The sequence below is a fragment of the Lissotriton vulgaris genome, chromosome 2_1 (genome assembly GCF_964263255.1).
Source record: "Lissotriton vulgaris chromosome 2_1, aLisVul1.2, whole genome shotgun sequence".
NCBI classification, from domain to species: Eukaryota; Metazoa; Chordata; class Amphibia; order Caudata; family Salamandridae; genus Lissotriton; species Lissotriton vulgaris.
The window spans coordinates 312,272,674-312,293,622 of NC_141687.1; the positions used below are offsets into that span (position 1 = coordinate 312,272,674).

Sequence of the window (20,949 nt, forward strand, 5' to 3'; positions counted from 1 at the left end):
AACTTGAGAGATTACCATTGACAATGTGAGAAAGTCCTGTCATTGAATGGATAATACACGGAATTATCGCTATTCCGATAACAACTTTCCGATTTAAAAAGTGTCTTGAATACATACCTACTGGCCAGTATGAACGATTGGGTAAAGGATATGTTAAATCAGCATGGAAATTACTATACACACATTCATGCTATAGTGACAGCGACAAAAATGTATTTCTTAGTGGTGAAAACTGTAAACGTTCACTAAGCGGTATACTTTTGTGTCAGGGTATTAATTTACACGGAGCCTGTGAAGGTAATTCTAACAACCTTTCATGCCACTAGCTTGTCACACCTGCAACTCAGATAGAGCCCTTCTTTATGCAGCTTGCGATGGGAGTTACATTCTAAGAACGGATCACAGATGTTGTGGCCTTGTGCCAGGGAAAAGTTATCTCGTAAGCGTAACTTCCATGGTCAAATGCTGTATGCAAGCATTGTTCCCGAGCGGGCCTGGAGACATAGAGACTCCCATCTGGCCTCGTCTCAATTTCTATTCTATACGAATTGATACTTTAAGCAAAATGAAGTCTGTGCTTTTGCAGACAACAGTGCCCATAACGTCATCAAAAGAGACGTATGATCTCCTAGTTGCAAGGACAGCTACGGAGGTTCATGACCTTTTATCAACAAATTGCCCCGTGCATTTCGTAGAAATGTTGAGCCAACTCCTTAACGTGTCTAGTGCCACAGGCATCCCAGGCATATTTAAGATGATTTTTACGGGACTGCTAACACCATTTCAAGCAATTCTGGGAATCGTTCCAAATTTTGTCCACTCTGTTTTTGGCGGCATACCCCTATTTTTGGGACTTGTAGCAGGGATTTTATTTTTGACTCTCCTGCTTCGTTATGGCAAGCACCAGCTCAGACATGACTCCTATGGGAATGGAAGAGACAATCCTAGCAATCCGCTACCGGGACAGAATAACTAGAGTCCTTGGATTGGCCAGGCTGAGAGATCTAAACATGACCTGGTTCCTTTCATTCAGACCGATATGGCAAAATTGCATCTTACCTGTACTACGATGTATGCTATGCGGAGATGAGTGCGTGTTGGACATCTGTCTTTCACTTCCATCAGCAGTACCAATGGATATCGATACTTTGCTAAGTCCGATAACGGCTCACGCATTGTGTTGTCCCCCGCGGCTACCAATCCTGATGACGGCATTCGTTGAGACTCCTGTGCTACGACTAGGTGGTAACAGTGGAGCGAGTGACAAAAGCAACATCACCCAGGTACGACCTTCTGTGAGCATTGCTGATCCCGACTTTGATGACAGCAATCATTCTCACACCTGCCAAGTTACAGCTCTATCGAATTTGGTCGAACTGTCACATGATTTTGTAGACCAACTCTTTGAGAGCCTGTCTGATATGATGTTCTCACCCGAACAGAAACAATGACTTTAGAGAAGCATTCCGACACACAGCGTTCCCATGAACTCTGAATTCGGCCTTCAGTTTTGAACAACAAAAACTGCTAAAAGCGTTGGAACTCTATTTTCCCCGTTCAATTAATAATTCTTTTGAATTGAACACTTTTTAATATTCACCCTTTTTGGCACGAAAAATTCATTGCTTAAAGTAAAACTATTCATAGAGAACAGAAGCTTCAACTTCTATTTCTAAACACATCTAGAGACATAATAACTTTACACCAGCCTCTAGCACATTTTATTGCAATGCATTTATATGTGATGAAATGATCTCGCCCTTCTTCTGTTTCAGAGATATTTCATGTGTAATTCTTTTTGCATAATCGTTCATTGATTTCATATGTTATAATTTTTGAATGATTTCTATGCTTCAAAAACGTACAGTACCTAAATTTTCACGTATTACAAATACGCCTATTTCAAATGCATATATGTATTTTGGGGTGGGCAATGTTACACATGCATCTTATTGCTCTAGTTTTAGTAATTTGATGGACATGAATTTGTGGAGTGGGTGTAGCGTTCTAATCTAGGACCCTGATCGATACTGTGACCTTATGCCCCTATTCGGCTATAAATCCATTTATTCCCTATATTGGCATAACCGTTCAAGTGCAATATTCAGAAACTCGTCTCTGGCCTCACACGAACAGAGCCACATTTCAGAATAACTTTCTCTGCCACTTCCTTTGCAACCAATTAGTGCAATGACATAGCAGAAGTTACTATCTGAGATTCCTAGATTAACACTCCGAGTTCTTCAACAAGATAAAAACTCAGCAACCTGGAAATCCCCACTTGCTGTGTTTTGATTAGTAATAGAACTCTAATGAGCACTGATAGACGATCACTTCCTAGTGACATCTTTATTGACGTCTTATGTCCAAAAACTTATGTCAAACAAGGCACCTTTCAGGTATAAATATTACCAACGTTGCCTTAAGCAAACGCTGCTGTCTCGTTGCTGTTTCGCTGAAGCTGATGCTGCCAGCTATCTCGCTGCTGCTGAAGAAGCTGTCATGCTGAAGATACCATAGCTGCTATCGCTACTGCTATCGCTGCTAACTAGCGAACGGTGGTGTGGTGAACTTAGGAGCTGAACAGCCGTCCCCTGCAAGAGCCCAGCAGATGCAAGCTGCCCGCGGACACTGCCCCTCCTCCTCCTCCTCGACGTGCTGAGAAGAGACGCTGTCTTTCTCCTGCAGAGAAATCCAGCTCCAGCGTTTCTCGTCTACGCTTGCGGGTGACTGGGATATCGACCCCCTGAAGGAGATACCAGAACTCCATCATTCTATTCCAGAGGTATGGTGTTGACTAAACCCTTAGAGAGAATTCTTGAAGCAAACCTTGGCAAAACCAACTTAACTTAAAGCTACTTACTTACTCCCCTCCCAAGTATTAGGCTTAGGTCAGGTACACTGGGGTAGGCGTAGTTAGAAGCACCAGTTGAGTATTTTAGCCTAATGTATATATGAATGTATATATGTATTATTCATTTTAAACCATTGTATGGCTAAGAAACCATATCAATGCTTTTACAGTATTATTTCGCAATACTTATCTTACTGTACGTACTTTTTATAATAACAAGTCTTGCAATTGTGGCAATTCATTTCTCTTGTACGAGAAGAAAGACTTTTCAATAAATATTACCTTTTATTGACAAACGCCCGTCTCTCTATTCAATACATATTGTGAAAGTAAACTGCACAACCACTGACTGAGTAAAATAACTATCTATTGTTTCACACGACCCTAGAGATTGACTCTTGATCTGACGAGCAAAGTTGTCATGTTGCACGGTTGTTGGAAAACTGAATCCCTTCTTGGCTGTGCCAGGGAAGCTGATCACTTCCTATTTCAGTCAAGAAAGTTTCCAGTGACCTCTGAGCTAGTTGGTAACAACCCCAATTAAGTTTAGCATAGTCAGTGGAGGCCTGGAAGATCCGCACTTCTACGTCGATACTACTGTTTATGTTATTCCAATGCACAGGGCCTATTGGGAAAATAGGAACTACACTACATCAAAAGGTACGTGAAAAACATCACTAATTTGGAAAGAGAGCTCAAACCACAGGAGGTTGATAGTGCCTGGAAGAGACAAACTGATGGTCTCTCCTCTGTAGGTGGTTGGTTTTCTAATCTAGGTAAGAGTCTTGTGAGTAAAATACTGATGCCAATAGCGGGAATAGGTGTACTAGTGTTCATTATAATAATTTGCTGCAAATGTCGAAAGCACAAAGAGAAATATGCTGTGAATAAGCGAGGAGTGAAAAGAAATGTTGAAGAGCTCGAATTAGAAGAAATGAATAATCAGATTTATAAGAAAATGAAAAATTCTCATCCTAATAAAGGTGCTGAGAAAAAGCTAAATAAAAAGTTTGAAGAGATTGAAATGGGTGAAATGTGAAAGTTGGCATCTGGTTCCATTAATTGTGATGATAGTAAATATCATCAAAGAGGGGGTTAATGAAGCAAGGATTCGCAAGTGAAGCGACTTGCTTGAACTTATGAACCTCGAAATAATGTTAATCAAGTAATCAACCTGTTTTGTTTTATTAATCTGCCCCTCGTCCGACATTTTTGGGTGTGCGAGAGACTCTTGCTCATGTGTCTATTAATATTAATACGCTTGCAACTTAAAATGGCTGCTGCTATGCGGGGATTTAGACTGGCATGCGTCGGTCATACCCATGTGACGTGACGTATTCGATGTCTTGGTGGGAAAATGTTTGCAAGCGCGCAATAGAGCTAAGATGGCTGCTCTGCGTTCTCACATGCTTGAAGCTTGCATTGCTGCTTTCGCAAAGCTGTTCATTCGGCTTAATCCTAATGCTATAGTTTATTATAAAGTAATGGGAGTAGTGTAGTGGTTCATGGTATACAGTGAAATCATTTATTCTGTGTTCTAAAACTGTTTCTTTATCATTTCATGTTACACTTCAAAACTTGGCATGTCATATTACGCTGTACTCCATCTTGAATGAGACTGCGTCTGCGCGAGATCTGCGAGTCTCCAGAGCAGTGACATTTGAATACCAGCCAAGGAGCTGACTGACCGAGAAGATGCTCCTGGGAACTTCACCTAATGAACTCTAGACGAATACATTGTATTTGTAAATAGAACATCCATTGTTTTGTGAGATGAAGACATCATGAGAACTCAAATTCAATGGGTGGGAACCTTAATTTGAATAAGAGATGGAAAATTCTGAAATCTTAGGTGGTGTGATGACCTGTCCTCCTCCTTTGTTCAATCAAAATTGGGAATCCTTACACTTGCAACATTGGGGGGTGGTACACTGACCCGAAAAACAGTATAATTAGCGTAGGTTTAGCTAGAGAAATTGTCCGACTTGTCTGAATAGCTGACCTGTCACTGACCCAACGCACTCAATAGGGGACTGAAAACAGAGAGCTGCGGAGCACTCTGTTGGGAGGTTCGAGAAACTTAATCGGGGGTTTTGGGAAGTTAAAGTGCTGCGAAGCATTTTGCTGAAAAAGGTTTGAGAACCCAATAGGGGTTTTGGCAGATTCCTTGGAGAGAGGGAGTAGCGCAGGCGTTGCAACTGAAGCTGTAGGTGTTGGTCTTAACCTTTGGTGAACCGGTCCTGATCCAAATTCTGGGGTTATCAAGTCCTGACGGTCCATGAGCTGCACCTGCTCGCCTACTGGCACTTAAGTCCTTGGGGTTCTTCCTGTCTTTTCCAACTGACCCGTGGCCAGGGTTGGTCTTCAGTCTATCCTAGGTAAATATAAGTCTGTGTGAGTGTTGATAAATTAACTTGCATTCCTTTCTCTTACCCTACCCGAATTTGCAAAGTTTGCTTAATTGTATGTTCCTTTTTTCCCCGTCCCTTGGTAAATAAGACTTTCACGTGTTTCATTGATTGTTAGTGTGTTCCACTTTTCTACCCACCTTTAGCCAAATGCTAAATCATTTCTATATAGTATATGTTCCTTTTCATACCCTCCCTTTTAGGAGATAAGCTGAATTTAATAGTATGTACCATATCTTACCTTCCCTATAGTATTGAGCTAAATTTAACCCTTTCGATGCTCATGACGGAACGGTTCCGTCATGAGCATCGGTTGGGCTGTGCTCATGACGGAACCGTTCCGTCATGACCACACCCATTAACATTGGGCCCCAGCACCGGTGGTAAATCGTGGCAGCATGGATGAGGTTAACTCTCAAATTGCAATAAATTCTTTTTTAAACTTTCTTTGAACTGCGAAAATCTTTGGGTTTAATATGTTCCTTTTCTTTACCCTCCTTTAATCAAACTGCGAAAGTCTGTGATCTAAATTAGCATCTTCTTTGTTTTTACCTTCCCTTTATTTCAAGTTCCTAAATGATTAGCATACTCTATCTTTTGCATAGCTATAAACTTTTTATGATTTTGATTATAGATAGTCTCATTGCTTTCAATTTCCTGCTCATGACATATGATGATGATGATGATTAGATAAAAGTTTAAACCTACTCAGAGTCTGTGGTTATTTCATATTTTACAAAAGTTAAAAATGTTTTGAGTACCTCACTTTAAACTCAACTCCCTGATACAATGTGTTTAGGTTCCTAGTATCTACATTGCTAGGTTATAGATATAGGAATTAGAGATAAAATCGCAAAATATACTGATAGTAGAGCGTGAGTTACCTAAATTAGGTTAAGGTGTGCAGTTTATAGAAATTATGGGCCCAGGTGAGTATTATTAAAAAATGTCCTAGCTGGGTGACCTGCGCGCTCTATCAGACCTTCCTAAAAACTCTTAGAATAATTAGTTTAAATAATTGGCCAACTTTCAGGTATATGAAGTTTTTAAGTCCATCCAGACTATTTAATCTGTGAAATCCCTATGCGTTGAAGGAATCAGTAATGACTACTATAAGGTTCTGGCTGAACAGCTGTTCTCAGTAGTGGATAAATATTGAATTCAGTACTGGCTGGAGGGACAATTTTACCTTTAAAAAGGTTGTTCACTTTTAACTATGATTGCTAAGACAAATAGAGGTGACTATGTAACGCTTATCATCTAATCACTGTACTTAATAGACACATCAAACAATTCATGGAGGTCGTAGCCATCTACCTAGCTAGGCTTATTGGAGATTCTAGCACATTGGATCAGACAGAATTTATCACAGAAATTATACTTTCTAATAACACTCATTACTTCACAGAATCTTTACATTTAATATCAATATATCCGGATGCACAGAAATATTTGCTCTGGTAAACTGGGCATATTCATGCTTAACCTTGAAAAGGCTTTACCATCCAGTTCACTAGAAAGATCACTTGGATTTATAAAGCTGTGACTCTACTGTTAATTGGCATTGGAGCAGATGCTGAGCAAACTAAAATGTGTTGCGGGACTAGGCAGGGCTGCCCATCATCCCCGCTTGCATTATTACTACCAGTAGAATGATTAGCTATTTTACTTTACTGATTCCTGGCACCCCTCCCTTAACTGAAAAGAATGATAATATGTATTTCCAATTTCAGAAAAGTATCCGGCTACAGGGAAAACACTAGCAAAACTAGGATTTCATTGATATAAGTGACTAGAAATGTAATTCCTCACATTTCTGGGCAAGGCAACATATATTGTTCCATTATATATGTAGGAGTGATAGTATCAGTGAATTCTTCTTGGCTTTCCCACTAAATTATCAGCCTTTGATAAACAAGATGGAAAACCAACTGCAATCATAGGGATACATCTATTAACTATTGTTCAGAACTGTAATTACATTTAAATGTTTTTTAATATGATTTTGAATCCAAGCCTTTCCTTGCCAGCTAACAAATATCTTTGAAGTACATGATTAGTAAGCCTATGGGCTGGGATATTCCCTAAAATGAGTTTGAAAAAGGCAACTCAGGTCCTAGATAAGCAGGGATGATCCTTCCCTGACTTTGTGGGCTACTGTTTTGGCAACTACTAAATACTTTCAGAGGCTCATTGAACAGAACTTAGCAACTGCTTTTAAACATCTTTATCAAAACCTGTGATAAGGGTTTGGGGATTAAAAGAGTGGCTGTTGATATTCCAGAAATCAATGAAACCACATCCAAGGTGGTGTACAAGCTATATAAGATATGGACACTCTTCCAATGATGGAAAATCTCATCCTGGCATGCTATAACTCTGGGGAACAACCCTGTGTGCACAATAGAAATCACCGCAGAGAACTGGTCACCCCATGGAAAATTGTGGAATGTAATGTTTCAAATGATGATTGTCTGAAAGGCACTTTAAGACTTTCTGAGAAATGACAGAAAGAAAATGAATATACCACGGGACCTTTTTTAAAAGGACCTTCAGAGCAGAATCGCTAATGGAAGAACAAAACGACTGGGATAGAATGAAACTCTTAAATGTGTTACATAAGAGAGCAGGGGTAAAATGAATGCCATATTATTCATTGCTAATCATTTCATATTGTTTATTGCTAATCATTAAGCCGGAGCATAATGCTATCTTGAGACAATGGAGTCAAAAAGCCAATTGATGTTTTCTGGTGAAGAATGATGACCCTTACACAAATATACTCATGGGTTTGCCTGTATGTGCCAATATGTTACCTATCTAGTACTATTGCATGCATAGAGTTACAAAGGCTTATTTTAAAGATAATGATCATTGTCCCAAAGGGTGTCTGAGCATTTGGTTTGTCATAGTCCAGTACTAAAAGAAGTTTGGCTACAAATGTTTAAGGCAGGCACTCTTGTCTAAGGTTTTTATTATAGGCCACACAGAGCTGGAAGGATCCATATCCTCATACAGTTTAGGAGTCGGTAATGAAGATGAGCTATATCATTTAAATTCATAAATTAATTTAGCAGCAACATGGTATGGAGTTAAAAAAGTTGCAGACTGGAAGAGTTACCAGAAAAAGGGTTGATAGTGTAATGGACTGCACTTGTTGCCAGTGAATATCTCTGTAACGAGCTGGTTTTGGTTATGGCTGAATGATCTAAGACATGGGTCACTTTAATCAAAATAACTGTATAATTTATTGTCTAAAAGTGGGGGAGAAAAGGGTAAAGATAGCGGAGACTCATTGTTTGCTTCTGGGAGGCACGTTTACAGAGAAATGTTTGTGCAGATTGTTCATCTTCTCAACAATTCCCTGCTAACATTCATTAGTTCATTTTCAGCCCCAAAATTATTTTGTCTCTTTAGCTATACTGCAACCAGATATTTTCAGACCACTTACTATTTTTAAATCTTTGTATATATATAGGTGTTGCTTATGTTCAAAACCGATTACAGTGTTAAAGACACATCATTAGATTCAAAATAGGGTTTTTGCAAATCCTGTTATAAATATGTGTCCGACTTGTAACCAAATCACTAAAACCTAAAGTAGTTGTAATTCAGTATTATGCCAAGTTAGCTTATAGGAAAACACATTGCTACTTTTGGTTTCATGTTCAGTCAATTATACAGTGGAACTATTTCTCTCAGTATCCTTAATGAAGATGTATTGTCAGGAGGAATGACATTCAAGTTTGACTTGGAATGGTGTAGAGGCAACAGAAACAGGGAAAGGGCAAAGACATACACACATTTCCATTTTGGGAAGACAGCCAGTGAAAGAATGATAGATGCAAGAGAAATCTCGTGATGGAATGGAGAGATCACTGGTTAAAATTTCTCAAAGAATTATGGACTTTGGGTCCTGTGGAAAGCATTAAAACCCACTATTCAGGTGGGGTGGGCGGAGTATGGGCACACGCACAGGCATCCTAAGAGACATCCGCACCCAACTACAGAATCTGGAAGATAGCCTGCAGACGTTAGAGCAGGAAAATTCATCTGACCCAAAGGCCAGTACCCTAGCAGCCATTAGAAACCAGATCACCAAGTTGGTAGCAGCCGCAGAGCAGGAAACACGGCATCTCTCCCATAGACATGTGGCCAGGGCATATGGGGAGGCGGGTAGACCCGTACACCCTTAAGCCATTACTTTAAAAGCTCTGTGGGCGCACAAACATGTCATTAGTATTGAAAAGCCCAATGGTTTGCTTTGCTAAGACACACAGCCCATTGGGCGAATTCTCTATATTTTATGCTCAGTTATAGAGCTCCTGTGAGAGCACACCAGCAACCAAGGCCTCAGGGTATCTGGATGATATAGCTTTAGCTTCACTCTCACATGGCCAGAGTGAATATCTCACCCCCCATTTACAGTAGAGAAATAAAAATGATTAAAACGTTGCCTAATAATAAAGCCCTGGGCCTGGATGGTCTACCAGGTGAATTTTATGACGAATATGCTGAACTTCTGGCCCACACCTGCTTAAGATGTTTGACGAAGCATAGGCTAAGCAAATACTGCCCCGTCACTTCGAGAGGTTCTCTTGATAAGGCTAATAAAGCCGGACAAGCCTCCAAACCAATGCTCCTCTTATCGACAACTGTCACTTACTAATGTTAACAAGAATATGCTAGCCAAGATAATAGCTTCCAGACTCCATTCGTTGCTGACTACCATGATCCTACCAGATCAATCCAGGTTCGTTCTCACCCAGTCAACAGCACAGAATGTACACACTATTTTTACTTTAGTTCACCAGCTTGGCCCCACTCTGAAAAGCCGCTGTGGTCCTATTAAATGCAGCAAATGCGTTTGACTCTGATGAATGGACCTACATGTTCACTATCTTGCTTACCCTTCCCATGGCCCGACTGAGAGTGAATAGTGTCACATTTGAAACAAGACTCTTACACAGAGGCATGAGGCAAGGCTGTCCATTGCTGCTGGAACCCCTAGTGTGTGTAATAAGCCAATGTCATGCAGCAGCCGCACTACTCTTTCTTCTCCAGCCACTCGCAAGGTTGATGTATGCGGACGATATGGCCATCTTCATCCAAAACCCAGACATCTGCTTAGATCAGATCATCTGGAAATATTTTCTATTTGAGTATAAACGGGACAAAATCATATATCATACCCCTCATCACTAGCACGGTACCATGTGAGTTGAAATTCCCTCTGGAGTGCCACATTGACCCAGTGAAATATTTAGGGGTCGCAATTCATAGAGACCCTGAGGTGGTGGTCTGCTATAATTATGGCACAGCGATCCCAAAACTGGAGGACCAACTGCTTAGGTGGTCCCTTTTGCCACTCTTCCTTGTTGATCATGTAGATATCACGAAAATAATAGTCTTACCAAAGTTTCTTTACCTATTCCATACCATACCAATTCCACTCAGCCAGAGGATTTTCCAAATACTTAACTCTCTCTTAATATCACTGACCTGGGAGGGGAACAACCGAGGATTGCTTGGTGTATGTTCACACTGTCATATGAGCAAGAAGGGTTTGCTGCCCCAGATATGCCCTTATATTATCTATGCACTCAAGCACAATATGCAGACTATTGGGTCTAGTTCCTGGTGTATATACCACATTTAGCAATCGAACCAGACGCTGCATACTCCATGCCACTCAAGGCCTTGATTCTACATACTCTGGGGACTATCAAACTGCAAAACTCTCCACAACAAACAGCATTACTAGGGCATGGCAGAGGCTTGGTTAAAGAGCCTATAGAACCCCACCATGTTCGCAGGTCCTCCTGCTAACTCACCACCCAGCACTATCAGTATCTGTGGTACACAAGCGCTAAGCTTGCTAGCTAAAGGGGCGCTACACACAACGGGTGACGTTTTCGCATATGGGCATTTATTGAATGGGCAGCCATAGCCCTACAGGAAATCTGCTCTCCCTTGCTTTACTTCATATATCTGCAGTTGAACTAAACCCACGGTTCCCAGTGGAGCCCCCACCTCTGATGGCACTACAGACATTACTATCCACTTCCACTTGGCAGAACCTTGTCCCCAGGTTATACAATGTGTAACCAGAAGCTCTGACTAGTCAATTACTAGGAGGCAAATGTAATGATGTCCTGGATTTGGCCATCACTCAAGCGGAATGGTTGTTCTGCTGTGCACAAACCGGGGGGATAACCTTGAATGGGAACTTTCGAATCCTTTACTTTAAGTTTTTTCATCAGATGTACTACACACCACTCAGGCTTTGGAGGTATGGCCTCAGAGATGATAATATTTGTGGCATATGTGAGTACTCCAGGGGCTTGCTTCCTACATATGTCGTGGAAATGCACCCGGATATACCAGTTCTGAGAGCACTTTACACACATCCTCAAAGAGGTAGTGATTGAAAAAGTTCATTGTACTCCTAAAGTATATTTATTTGGCTGTGTGAAGTCATTCAAACCGGCTTGTCAAAAACTAGTCCGTCTGCTGCTGGCTAAGATAGGGGTTGCTAAATATTGGGGCCAGAGGACATACCCCAAGCTGGAAAACTAGTTTTGAGACTTGGCATACAGAGGAGACTAACTTAAGACGTATGTAACTGCTGAGCGACACTAGACCATAAGATGTTTGGGTGCAGATCAGTGTGGCGGGGGTGGCCTCAGCAGACCTAATGATGTGATGTAATAGGAAATGTAAGGTTTACGATACTGGTACAATGTATGTTTAAATAGCATGTCATCTGGGAATCTATGGGCAATGGTGAGCATTTGTTGTTCTCTGGATTGATGTGATGTGTTAAAATAGTTCTGCAATAAAAAAAGAATAATGGACTATGGGAGCACTAAACGTGCTATTTGAAGAATTATTTTATTTTCCAAATGCGAAAGGTAAAAGGTTTAAAACTAGAGTATAATTGTTTAAGTATTTTTAAAAAGTGTATGCATTTTTTAATGTGCAACCTGAACACATTTGAAAGGAAAGTGATGTTGTTAAGTCGACATGGTGACATGTAGTTGTATTCCAAACGTGTGCCATTGCTTTGAGAAGGAATCTTTTTGATAGGGAAACATGCAGAATGCATGTTGATGAACTACTTCAATAGTGATGAATTATTATCAAGGTTAAAACAGGTGCTGTTATTTATAACAATCTTAAAGCTCATTGGTTTGGTGAAGGCTGATGGATTTGGTAGTGTGTGTTTTAGGTAGGTCCATATACATGGCTGAATTAGGTCTAATATAACTTTATTACCCCACTGCTTTTGGAGAACCGGGCCTTATGGGCCGGGCGGCGCAGGGCACACCTAAATCCCCGGATTCACCTGCCTTGTAACTAACAGAGACACGAGACACTCCGTTGAGCGTGGAAGCCAGGTTTATTAGCTGCAGCTAAGCACAGTTGTCCTAGAAGTTACACGCTGGTTGGATTCTAAGGAGACTGCCACTTCAATCCGTGGCGCACAATCTTTTATAGCGAACACATTTACAATATCCCACTCCTTACACATACAAAACGAACCAATGAGAAACGTTGAAAAACAAGCTATCATGTGTCTCAAAATATGCCCCTTTCTTGGACCATGTGTGCTACCCCTCCCGCCAAATTAATCAGTGATGGTGTTCACAATCCCCTCTCGCAGGTGGCAGGACCTGCTTGTGTGTCTCAAAGGATAGTTGTGTAATAGGAGCATACAATAAGAGAATAGCGAAGGCCAGTCGGATAAGATGGTATAAGGGAAGAATAGGAGAGGGCAAATAGTCGGCCGAGACAGGGATCAATCGAACCAGACATGGATTAACAAACTCAGCCAAACCCTGACATCGAGTTTCATGAACAAGGTCAATGGAGTTACTTTTTAACTGAAAGGACATGTAGCAGCTGGAAAAAGCAAAAGCACTTTGTTCGCCGTGCTGCCTGAGTGAGTGCAACACAAAATGGCGACAGGACACAAAATGGCGGCTAGATACGGGATGAAATCTGAAATCGTAGAACCTCACTTTGTGAAATCTTTGCCCTCTAAATTTGAATTATATGGGGAGATTTTTTTGCTTCATAGGGTAAACTTGAGGTACTTATATGCTGTTGTGTTATATGCTGATTATGGGTACTCTTCTAAAGCCCCCACTGGGAACACAAAGTCTATGTACATCTGGTAAGAGGAAGCATCCACATTCTTTAGCATGCCAAGAGAGAATCAGATGGATCTTTATGTGCACCCAGTGTCAAGATATGTTGAGTCGAAATGGTTAGTGTTGCTGTAAAGGTAGTTTTCTGTCTCTGCAAGGCTGTCAGCTATATATATTGGAATATATGTTTCTGTCTTTTTACTGATTGCCTGATTTGTTTTTTGCCTAGGCAGAAGAGCGAACAGGGATACAGCAGAAGAAGCCAACAGATGTAAAATTGCCATACACACACTCCTTCTCAGGTATGCACTACATTATGAGTTTTGAAGATAGGGATTCTAAGCACCAAAGGATCCTCTCAGTTTGAACACATTTCTCCTGATGCAATAGGGTCTGAAGTGTTTATGAAATATCCAAGCTTTCTTTAAGTGAGTGGATCATGTCTTCTAGTTTTCATATTTCTTTTATTTTAGAGTGCTGAATTGCCAAATGTTGGTTCAGCCCAAAGAGCGAAGAAATCAGATTGTTATGTAACACTTATTGCAGAAAGGTGACACAATGTTATAGAGCAGTGGTGCTTAATCTTTTGACTGCTAAGGAACCCCATGTAGTCATTAAAGTAATCCAGGGACACACACTGAATGATCATTTGAATCTAGGGGCCCCCACTTAGTAGTTACTGGGAGAATGGGACCCGAGCTTAAGTAATTCCAATGATTTGTACTGCAAATTAAAATACAGGAGCAAGAATTCATAAAAACAACTATTCAGATGACAAAATATTTCATTTGATTAGCAAACAAATATTAAAATATTAAAAAAATCTATATTTTAACTTAATTGGAAGGATGGAACTTTTCCACTGCTCCTTCAAAACAATCTGAGGATGCCAGCTTCATTTTTATCTTCCAATTGAAAAATCCTTCACATTTACAGCATGTTTATATGGGTCTAAGAGAAATATATACAATACGTATACTTCAGCAATCTGATGTATTTTGCTAATAAATATCTCGATCGGATTTATAATCTGGTTCAAGCATCAACTTGCACCCGAACCAGATTACAAGTCCGAAATTGATGCTTGAACCCATGACGGCAGCGGGAGTACTCTCCTTTATATGAATTTATTCTACTTATACTTATCTGGACCAGATTACAAGTCTGATTGAGATATTCATTAACAAAATACGTCAGAATGCTGAAGGATACGTATTGTATATATTTATCTTAGACTCATATTATATGGGACCTTACACAGGTTCTATCTGGAATGTGGTGAACTGGCTTACAAAGATTTGCTCTTGCCCTGAGGAAGTCGTCGGGCAATTTTGCCTGAGACGAAACATGCGTCGGCTATTGGCTACATTTGGTGATGTCATCTACATTAACTCACCCACAATAAATTTATGTATAATACATCTACGTTTATGATAAGGATAAAGGAAACAAGAAAATAAAGAGAAGAAAACTATTTGAGAACATCTTGAATCTGGAAACTTTATTGGACTGATGATTTGATATAGTTTAATTTTAAATGTTACTTTGTTTTTTGCTCGGGAGCGATATTCTGCTTACTGTTTATCCGCTGTGTACTTGTAGTTACAGAGGATTATTGGGATGCAGTGGCCATTTCCATTTTGTTCCCTTGAGCAATCTTGAACAAATTTTGGTCATATTGTTATTCAAATATTGGTTTTGTGCAAGGTGTAATGAGCCACGCTTCTAAGTTGACTATCCTAAAGAAGCCCAAAGCGGACCCCAAGGACCTCCAGAACTTCTGGCCCATCTCCCTGCTCCTGTTCCCGGCAAAGGTCATTGAGAAAATCCTCAACATGCAACTGGCCCGCCACCTGGAAGACAACAACATCTTGGACCCGTCCCAGTCCGGATTCAGACGAAACCACAGCATCGAGACAGCCCTCATCGCTGCCACAGACGACATCAGGCACCAACTAGACAACAGCGAAACATCAGCCCTCATCCTCCTGGACCTGTCAGCCGCATTCGACACGGTCCGCCATCTCACTCTAAAGACACCCCTCCTAGAAGCCGGAATCCAAGAGAAGGCTCTTGACTGGACCACGTCCTTCCTCTCCGGCAAAACCCAGAGCGTCCGCCTCCCACCCTTCCGATCCGAAGCCACCGATATCATCTGCGGCGTCCCCCAGGGCTCATCCCTCAGCCCAACGCTGTTCAATGTCTACATGGCCCCCCTCACACAAGTGGCCTGCCATCACAACCTTAACATTATCTCCTACGCTGACGACACCCAGCTCATCCTCTTCCTCACCAAGGACCCACACACCGCCAAAACCAACCTCCACGAGGGAATGAAGTCCGTCGCCGACTGGATGAGGAGCAGCCGTCTGAAGCTGTACTCGGACAAGACGGAGGTCCTCATCCTTGGACCCACCCCCTCAGCCTGGGACGACTCACGGTGGCCGACCACACTTGGAACAGCACCAACACCCACCGATCATGCACCCAATCTAGGATTCATCCTCGACTCCTCCCTCTCCATGTCTAAGCCGGTCAATGCCGTCTCCTGCTCCTGCTACAACACCCTCTGCATGCTCCGCAGAAACTACAAGTGGATCCCGACCGAAACAAGAAGAACGGTGATACAGGCCCTCTTCAGCAGCAGACTGGACTACGGCAACACACTCTACGCAGGAATCCCAGCCAAACACCTATGACGACTACAACGCATCCAAAATGCCTCCGTCTGACTGATCATCAACGTCCCCCGCCACAGCCACATCACCCCCCACCTGAGAGACCTACACTGGCTCACCAGACCACCTTCAAGCTCCTCACCCACGCACACAAAGCACTCCACAATGCCGGACCAGTCTACCTGAACAGCAGACTCAGCTTCCACACCCCCACCCGCCAGCTCCGCTCCGCCAGCCTCGCCCTTGCCGCTGTCCCCCACATCCAACGAACGACCTCCGGCGGCAGATCCTTCTTCTACCTCGCCGTCAAGACCTGGAACACCCTCCCTACCCACATACAGCAGACCCAAGACCTACTCACCTTCAGAAGACTCCTCAAGACCTGGCTCTTCGAGCAGTAGCAGCACCCCCTTCCCCCCCCTCCCCTCAGCGCCTTGGGACCCTCACGGGTAAATAGCGCTCTTTACAAGTACTCTGATTGATTGATTGATTGATTGATCCTCATTTTAACTCATTGCAGGACTTGACACAATCGACAAAAAAAACTACTGACTGCCTACAAACAGAAATTGTGGGCATGCATCAAGATGTTAAAGCACTGACTAATCGCCTGGAGAAAGCAGACTCTAGAATTGAGAAAACAAGGGATACGCACTACTGAAAAAACAGACTTCATGACAAGAAAGATAGCGACCTTCGAGAACATGGTGGGCTTGAACTTGTTTTACCAGATGTGCAGACAATAGCATACACAATGATGATGTCAACACCAAACTCTCCCAGTCGACTATAGACAGAAAAAATCAAGCAACTCTTTTGAAATGCATATGGCCTCCAATTTCTTCGAGTTCATAACCAATCTTCTTTTCCACTTTCTTCTTTTCCGAATCTTTCTTTCTCCTCTCTAGACCATTATCTGATTCTCGTCTTCCCCTTTCGGATATATGTTGTTTTACCACAGTGTATACATTAATGCTTTAGATACTCATCTCCTGTTTCATGACGTAAAACGCATTGCTATACACTTGAATGTATTAACATATATTCCCCGAAATTCCATATTTGAATGGTTCTACATTGGACTTCTCCAATAAAAATTTATTGAAATTAAAATAAAATGTGCCAGGAGTTCATAGACATAGAGCAGATGAAGGAGCAAACTGCAGTCCCAGTGTGAGGAGTGTGAAAGGTTTTCGCTAATCCCACATGTTTACAGAGGGTAGTCGTAATTCGGATTCACATAGAAATGTGACAGGATGTCTCCCTGTTGTGCTTCTATTCCCACACACCAAGCCTGTTGTGGCACCCAGATATACACAATGCTGACAGGAGACACAAATGGTGCCTGTCAACCTTGTGAGCTACGTCTACTGTGAGAAGATAAATGCATTGTAGAGCAGCAGTATGTACTCTCTGCCCCAATAAGCATGAATTCCTGCTTGTTAGCGCAGCACACCACCTCGGTGCATGCTCATCACTCATGAAAATTGTAACTCATGGGCTCTCTAAATGCTGCCACAGATTTGCGAGGTTCAATTAGATAAACACAAAAGTGTGCCAGTGCTTTAATAGACTGATTCCTATTAATTTACTTTTGTCTCTCTGCAGTTGTGCTTTACAGTCTCCTACGCATTATACACGGAGCTCTGAGCAACGTCATGATCTGTGAGATTCTTACAGGCGCTATCTTATAGAAAAAGCTCCTGATGCCCACCTTAGACCAATTCACACGTTTTTTACAATACTTGTCAACAATTGAACGTACATTTGTTGATCTATTAGTTAGATGCCAGAGCACTCATTTGTTTTCAAGGCATGTTTGTTTTATATATTTATTTGATTAAGGTATTGTACATAGTTGTTTGAAATCCTTAACTTTCCTTACGATTCATGGCGCAAAATGAATAATAACTGCCATCAAGAGCAAGCCTCTAAATGTTTTAAGATCTTGAATGTAATCAATCAATATGTCTATTGCTCCAGGAATTCCAAACTCACTAATGCTTCATGCTTTTTAATCCCTTCTTTCATTTGAAAAAAAGAGCGGCTAGTCATCTTGGTGAAAAACAATAATGATGCCAATCAAGCCCATTTTGTTGTTTGTGTATTACAGGGAAAGAAGATGACCAGAGTGTCCTTATTGGAAATCCCTCGGATCAGCTTCCAATTAATGAGCTTCCTTCACCAAGGGATGGAACCAAAAGTGAATTTCTGCCCATAAAGGCACTCATTTTAAGACGTGGCCTCACTGCTATAGTGGCCATGGGCTTATTAGGCATAGGAGTGTTAGTAAGACTCTTGTTAGTGCATGAGTAGCGACTCCATACAAGTGAAGGTCTTAAAAACAAGCCGTGCCAGAGAATACCAAACAGTGGGGCATATTACCTAGAAGTCCGTTAGAAAACGCACAACGCACATTCCCATATCGCCGGCTATCCTCTGATTTTTTCACTGTGATAGTGCGCAATTATCAATGTGTATCACGTAGGCGAAATGAAATCCGGCGATAGTCGGCGAAATGGCACATTAGCGCATGAAAACAAACGTTGTTTTCATGCGCTAATGTGTGCATTGATAATATGGGGGGGTGGAATCAGCGTTATATTCCACACCCCCATGTTATCAATGCCCTCACACCTGGTCAGAGCAGGCGTTAGGAGACCTGCGATAAACGAGCATATCGCAGGTCTGCCTCTCCCAACGCCTGCCTTGGTAATAGGGTGTTCCCACCTCCAACAACATTTTACATGTGGTTGGACGTGGTAACGCCTACTTTGCATGTCATTAGCGATGTTTGTCGCCTACATGCAAAGTGGGCTTGAGCCAGGCGTTAAAATGCCATTGTGGCTAGGGCTCTAGAAGTATCGCCGCTTTCTCGGCACAATTTGCCGAAAAAGCGGCGATACTTCCCCTTGCTAATATGCCCCAATGTTTAATAATAAAGGAGGACAAATAACTTAAAGAGTCCTATAGTGTCAATTTCACGCTGCTTTGTCAGGCTTTTGTCATTGCTTTGGGAGCACGAGTTAGGAATGCAGTTTGGAGCAGCGTAATTTAGCCACCACTCTTACACATCACAGAAGCGCTGTCTATACGTGCACCTAACTGTCTATTCATTGTGTGCCTTAATCTTATTAATGTATGTGACTCATTTAGACGCATTTACTGAAATGTATTCACTTTAGAACTCAGAGAATAATAAACGTGTGCACTAATTAGAATGTTGGGAGTTCCATTGAAAACAACGAAGTGCTCCGGGCTTCTAATGGCCAGTTGAAGCCCGGAGCTTCAACATTCGAACGTTTGTTCACAGCTCTTGCTGGAAATAAAAAGGCCTCACAGAGTTCGAGGGGATTTCAGTCCCCATGGGTCTCTGTCAGGACTTTGATTTACAAATTAGAACATTTTACCCTCTGAGGTGGAATGTTTTAAGAAGATTAGAGCCCCCTACAGAGGGCTCTACCAGCCATTAAAGGCCTGCTCCCTTGTTAAATGCCCTCACCTTTAGCTTGTGAGCTCTAAGGCTATAAAGTGTAACATGAATTATGTATTCTTTACTCACATTTCAAACTTCATTATAATTGCATATATATCCATTTATTCCTTGCTCATCTTTTACAATTTAATAAAGTTACTCATGTGCATGTATAATCAGGAAATCGAAATGCACATTAAATGCTTAAAGTTAGCTTGACTAAAGGCCTTTTTTAAAAACGTATTTTGCTTGGTTTGCATGTTCTTTCTTTGCAGGTAAGTCCCCAAGGTTTATTGAACACGCTCATTAGACCAAACAATATAATTTTCCAAAGTATGCACATTGGAGATTTGTTTACATAAATGAGGATAACATGGGAAGGGGTGGGGAGGATAAATACAGGCACATGCATCAAAGCTTTTTGCGATCGCAAATGGTGTAAATCGCAAAAATCATCTGTTTGCGATCGCAAAATCAGCTTTTGGGATGCATCAAGGGTGAAGGCCCTCGCAATTTGAGAATGTGCAAATATTTGCGAGTTCTCAAATTGCGATTGCATTTAAGGAATCGCATTTTGCAATTCCTTAAATGCAATGCATCAAAGTTTTAAAAATAGCGATTTCGTAATTTGGGGGAGCAAATTACCATGAAGTAGAACCTCATGGTAATTTGCGAAAACTTTGAAAAATGCACTTTTGTGCATTTTTCAAAGTTTCATGTTGTGCACACCCATGTCCTTAGGGCATGTGTGTGCACAACATATGTGCACAGATTAATTTCAGGGGTGCAACAGGGTGTCCTTTGGACACCCCTGAATCCTTGAAATCGCATTCTCAATTTGCGATTCGCTAATTGCTAATCGCAAATTGAGAATGTCTTCCCATTCATTCCTATGGGCCTCTGAATGGGGAGGTATTCCTTAATTGTGACTCGCAATTTGCGAGTCGCAATTAAGGAATGTTTAGAAATCGCACATTTTTCCGCGATTTCTTCATGCATAGGCTTTTGCGATTTCCTAATTGCGATTCCTTGAAAATCGCAATTAAGAAATCGCAAAGGCCAAAAATGATGGGCCTGATAGTGCAATTGTGCCCACGTCAACATTGAGAGAGCCCCTCACTCTGGTTGACTCTAGCCCACATGATGGAGACCACACTAGCCACGAAAGGTAAATCACTATACTTGGGCTTTATTGACTTTCGGAAAGCTTTCGATGGCGTGATTGGGCCCAAACTCTGGGAAAAATTGGCAAAATGGGGCATCCCCTAGCCTTTACTGAAAGCATTAATAGCTCTACACACAGACACCTGGGTTAGAATAAGAGTCACCTCGAGATGGTCTTCAACTGATAAAATCTACACCAACAGAGGTCTAAAGCAAG

The 20,949-nt window shown here is 41.6% G+C and overlaps 1 protein-coding gene across 1 annotated transcript in view; it reads left to right on the forward strand.

Annotated features, from left to right (window-relative positions):
• LOC147730244 (multidrug and toxin extrusion protein 2-like) overlaps positions 1-19,780 on the forward strand; it is a 1,772,530-nt gene extending 1,752,750 nt beyond the window's left edge. The window contains exons 16-17 of the mRNA XM_086958534.1: positions 13,645-13,717; positions 18,207-19,780. Coding sequence (XP_086814660.1) covers positions 13,645-13,717; positions 18,207-18,409 — 276 coding nt within the window. The 3' untranslated portion in view covers positions 18,410-19,780. The remainder of the gene's footprint in view (positions 1-13,644; positions 13,718-18,206) is intronic.
• The last annotated feature ends 1,169 nt before the right edge of the window (positions 19,781-20,949 follow it).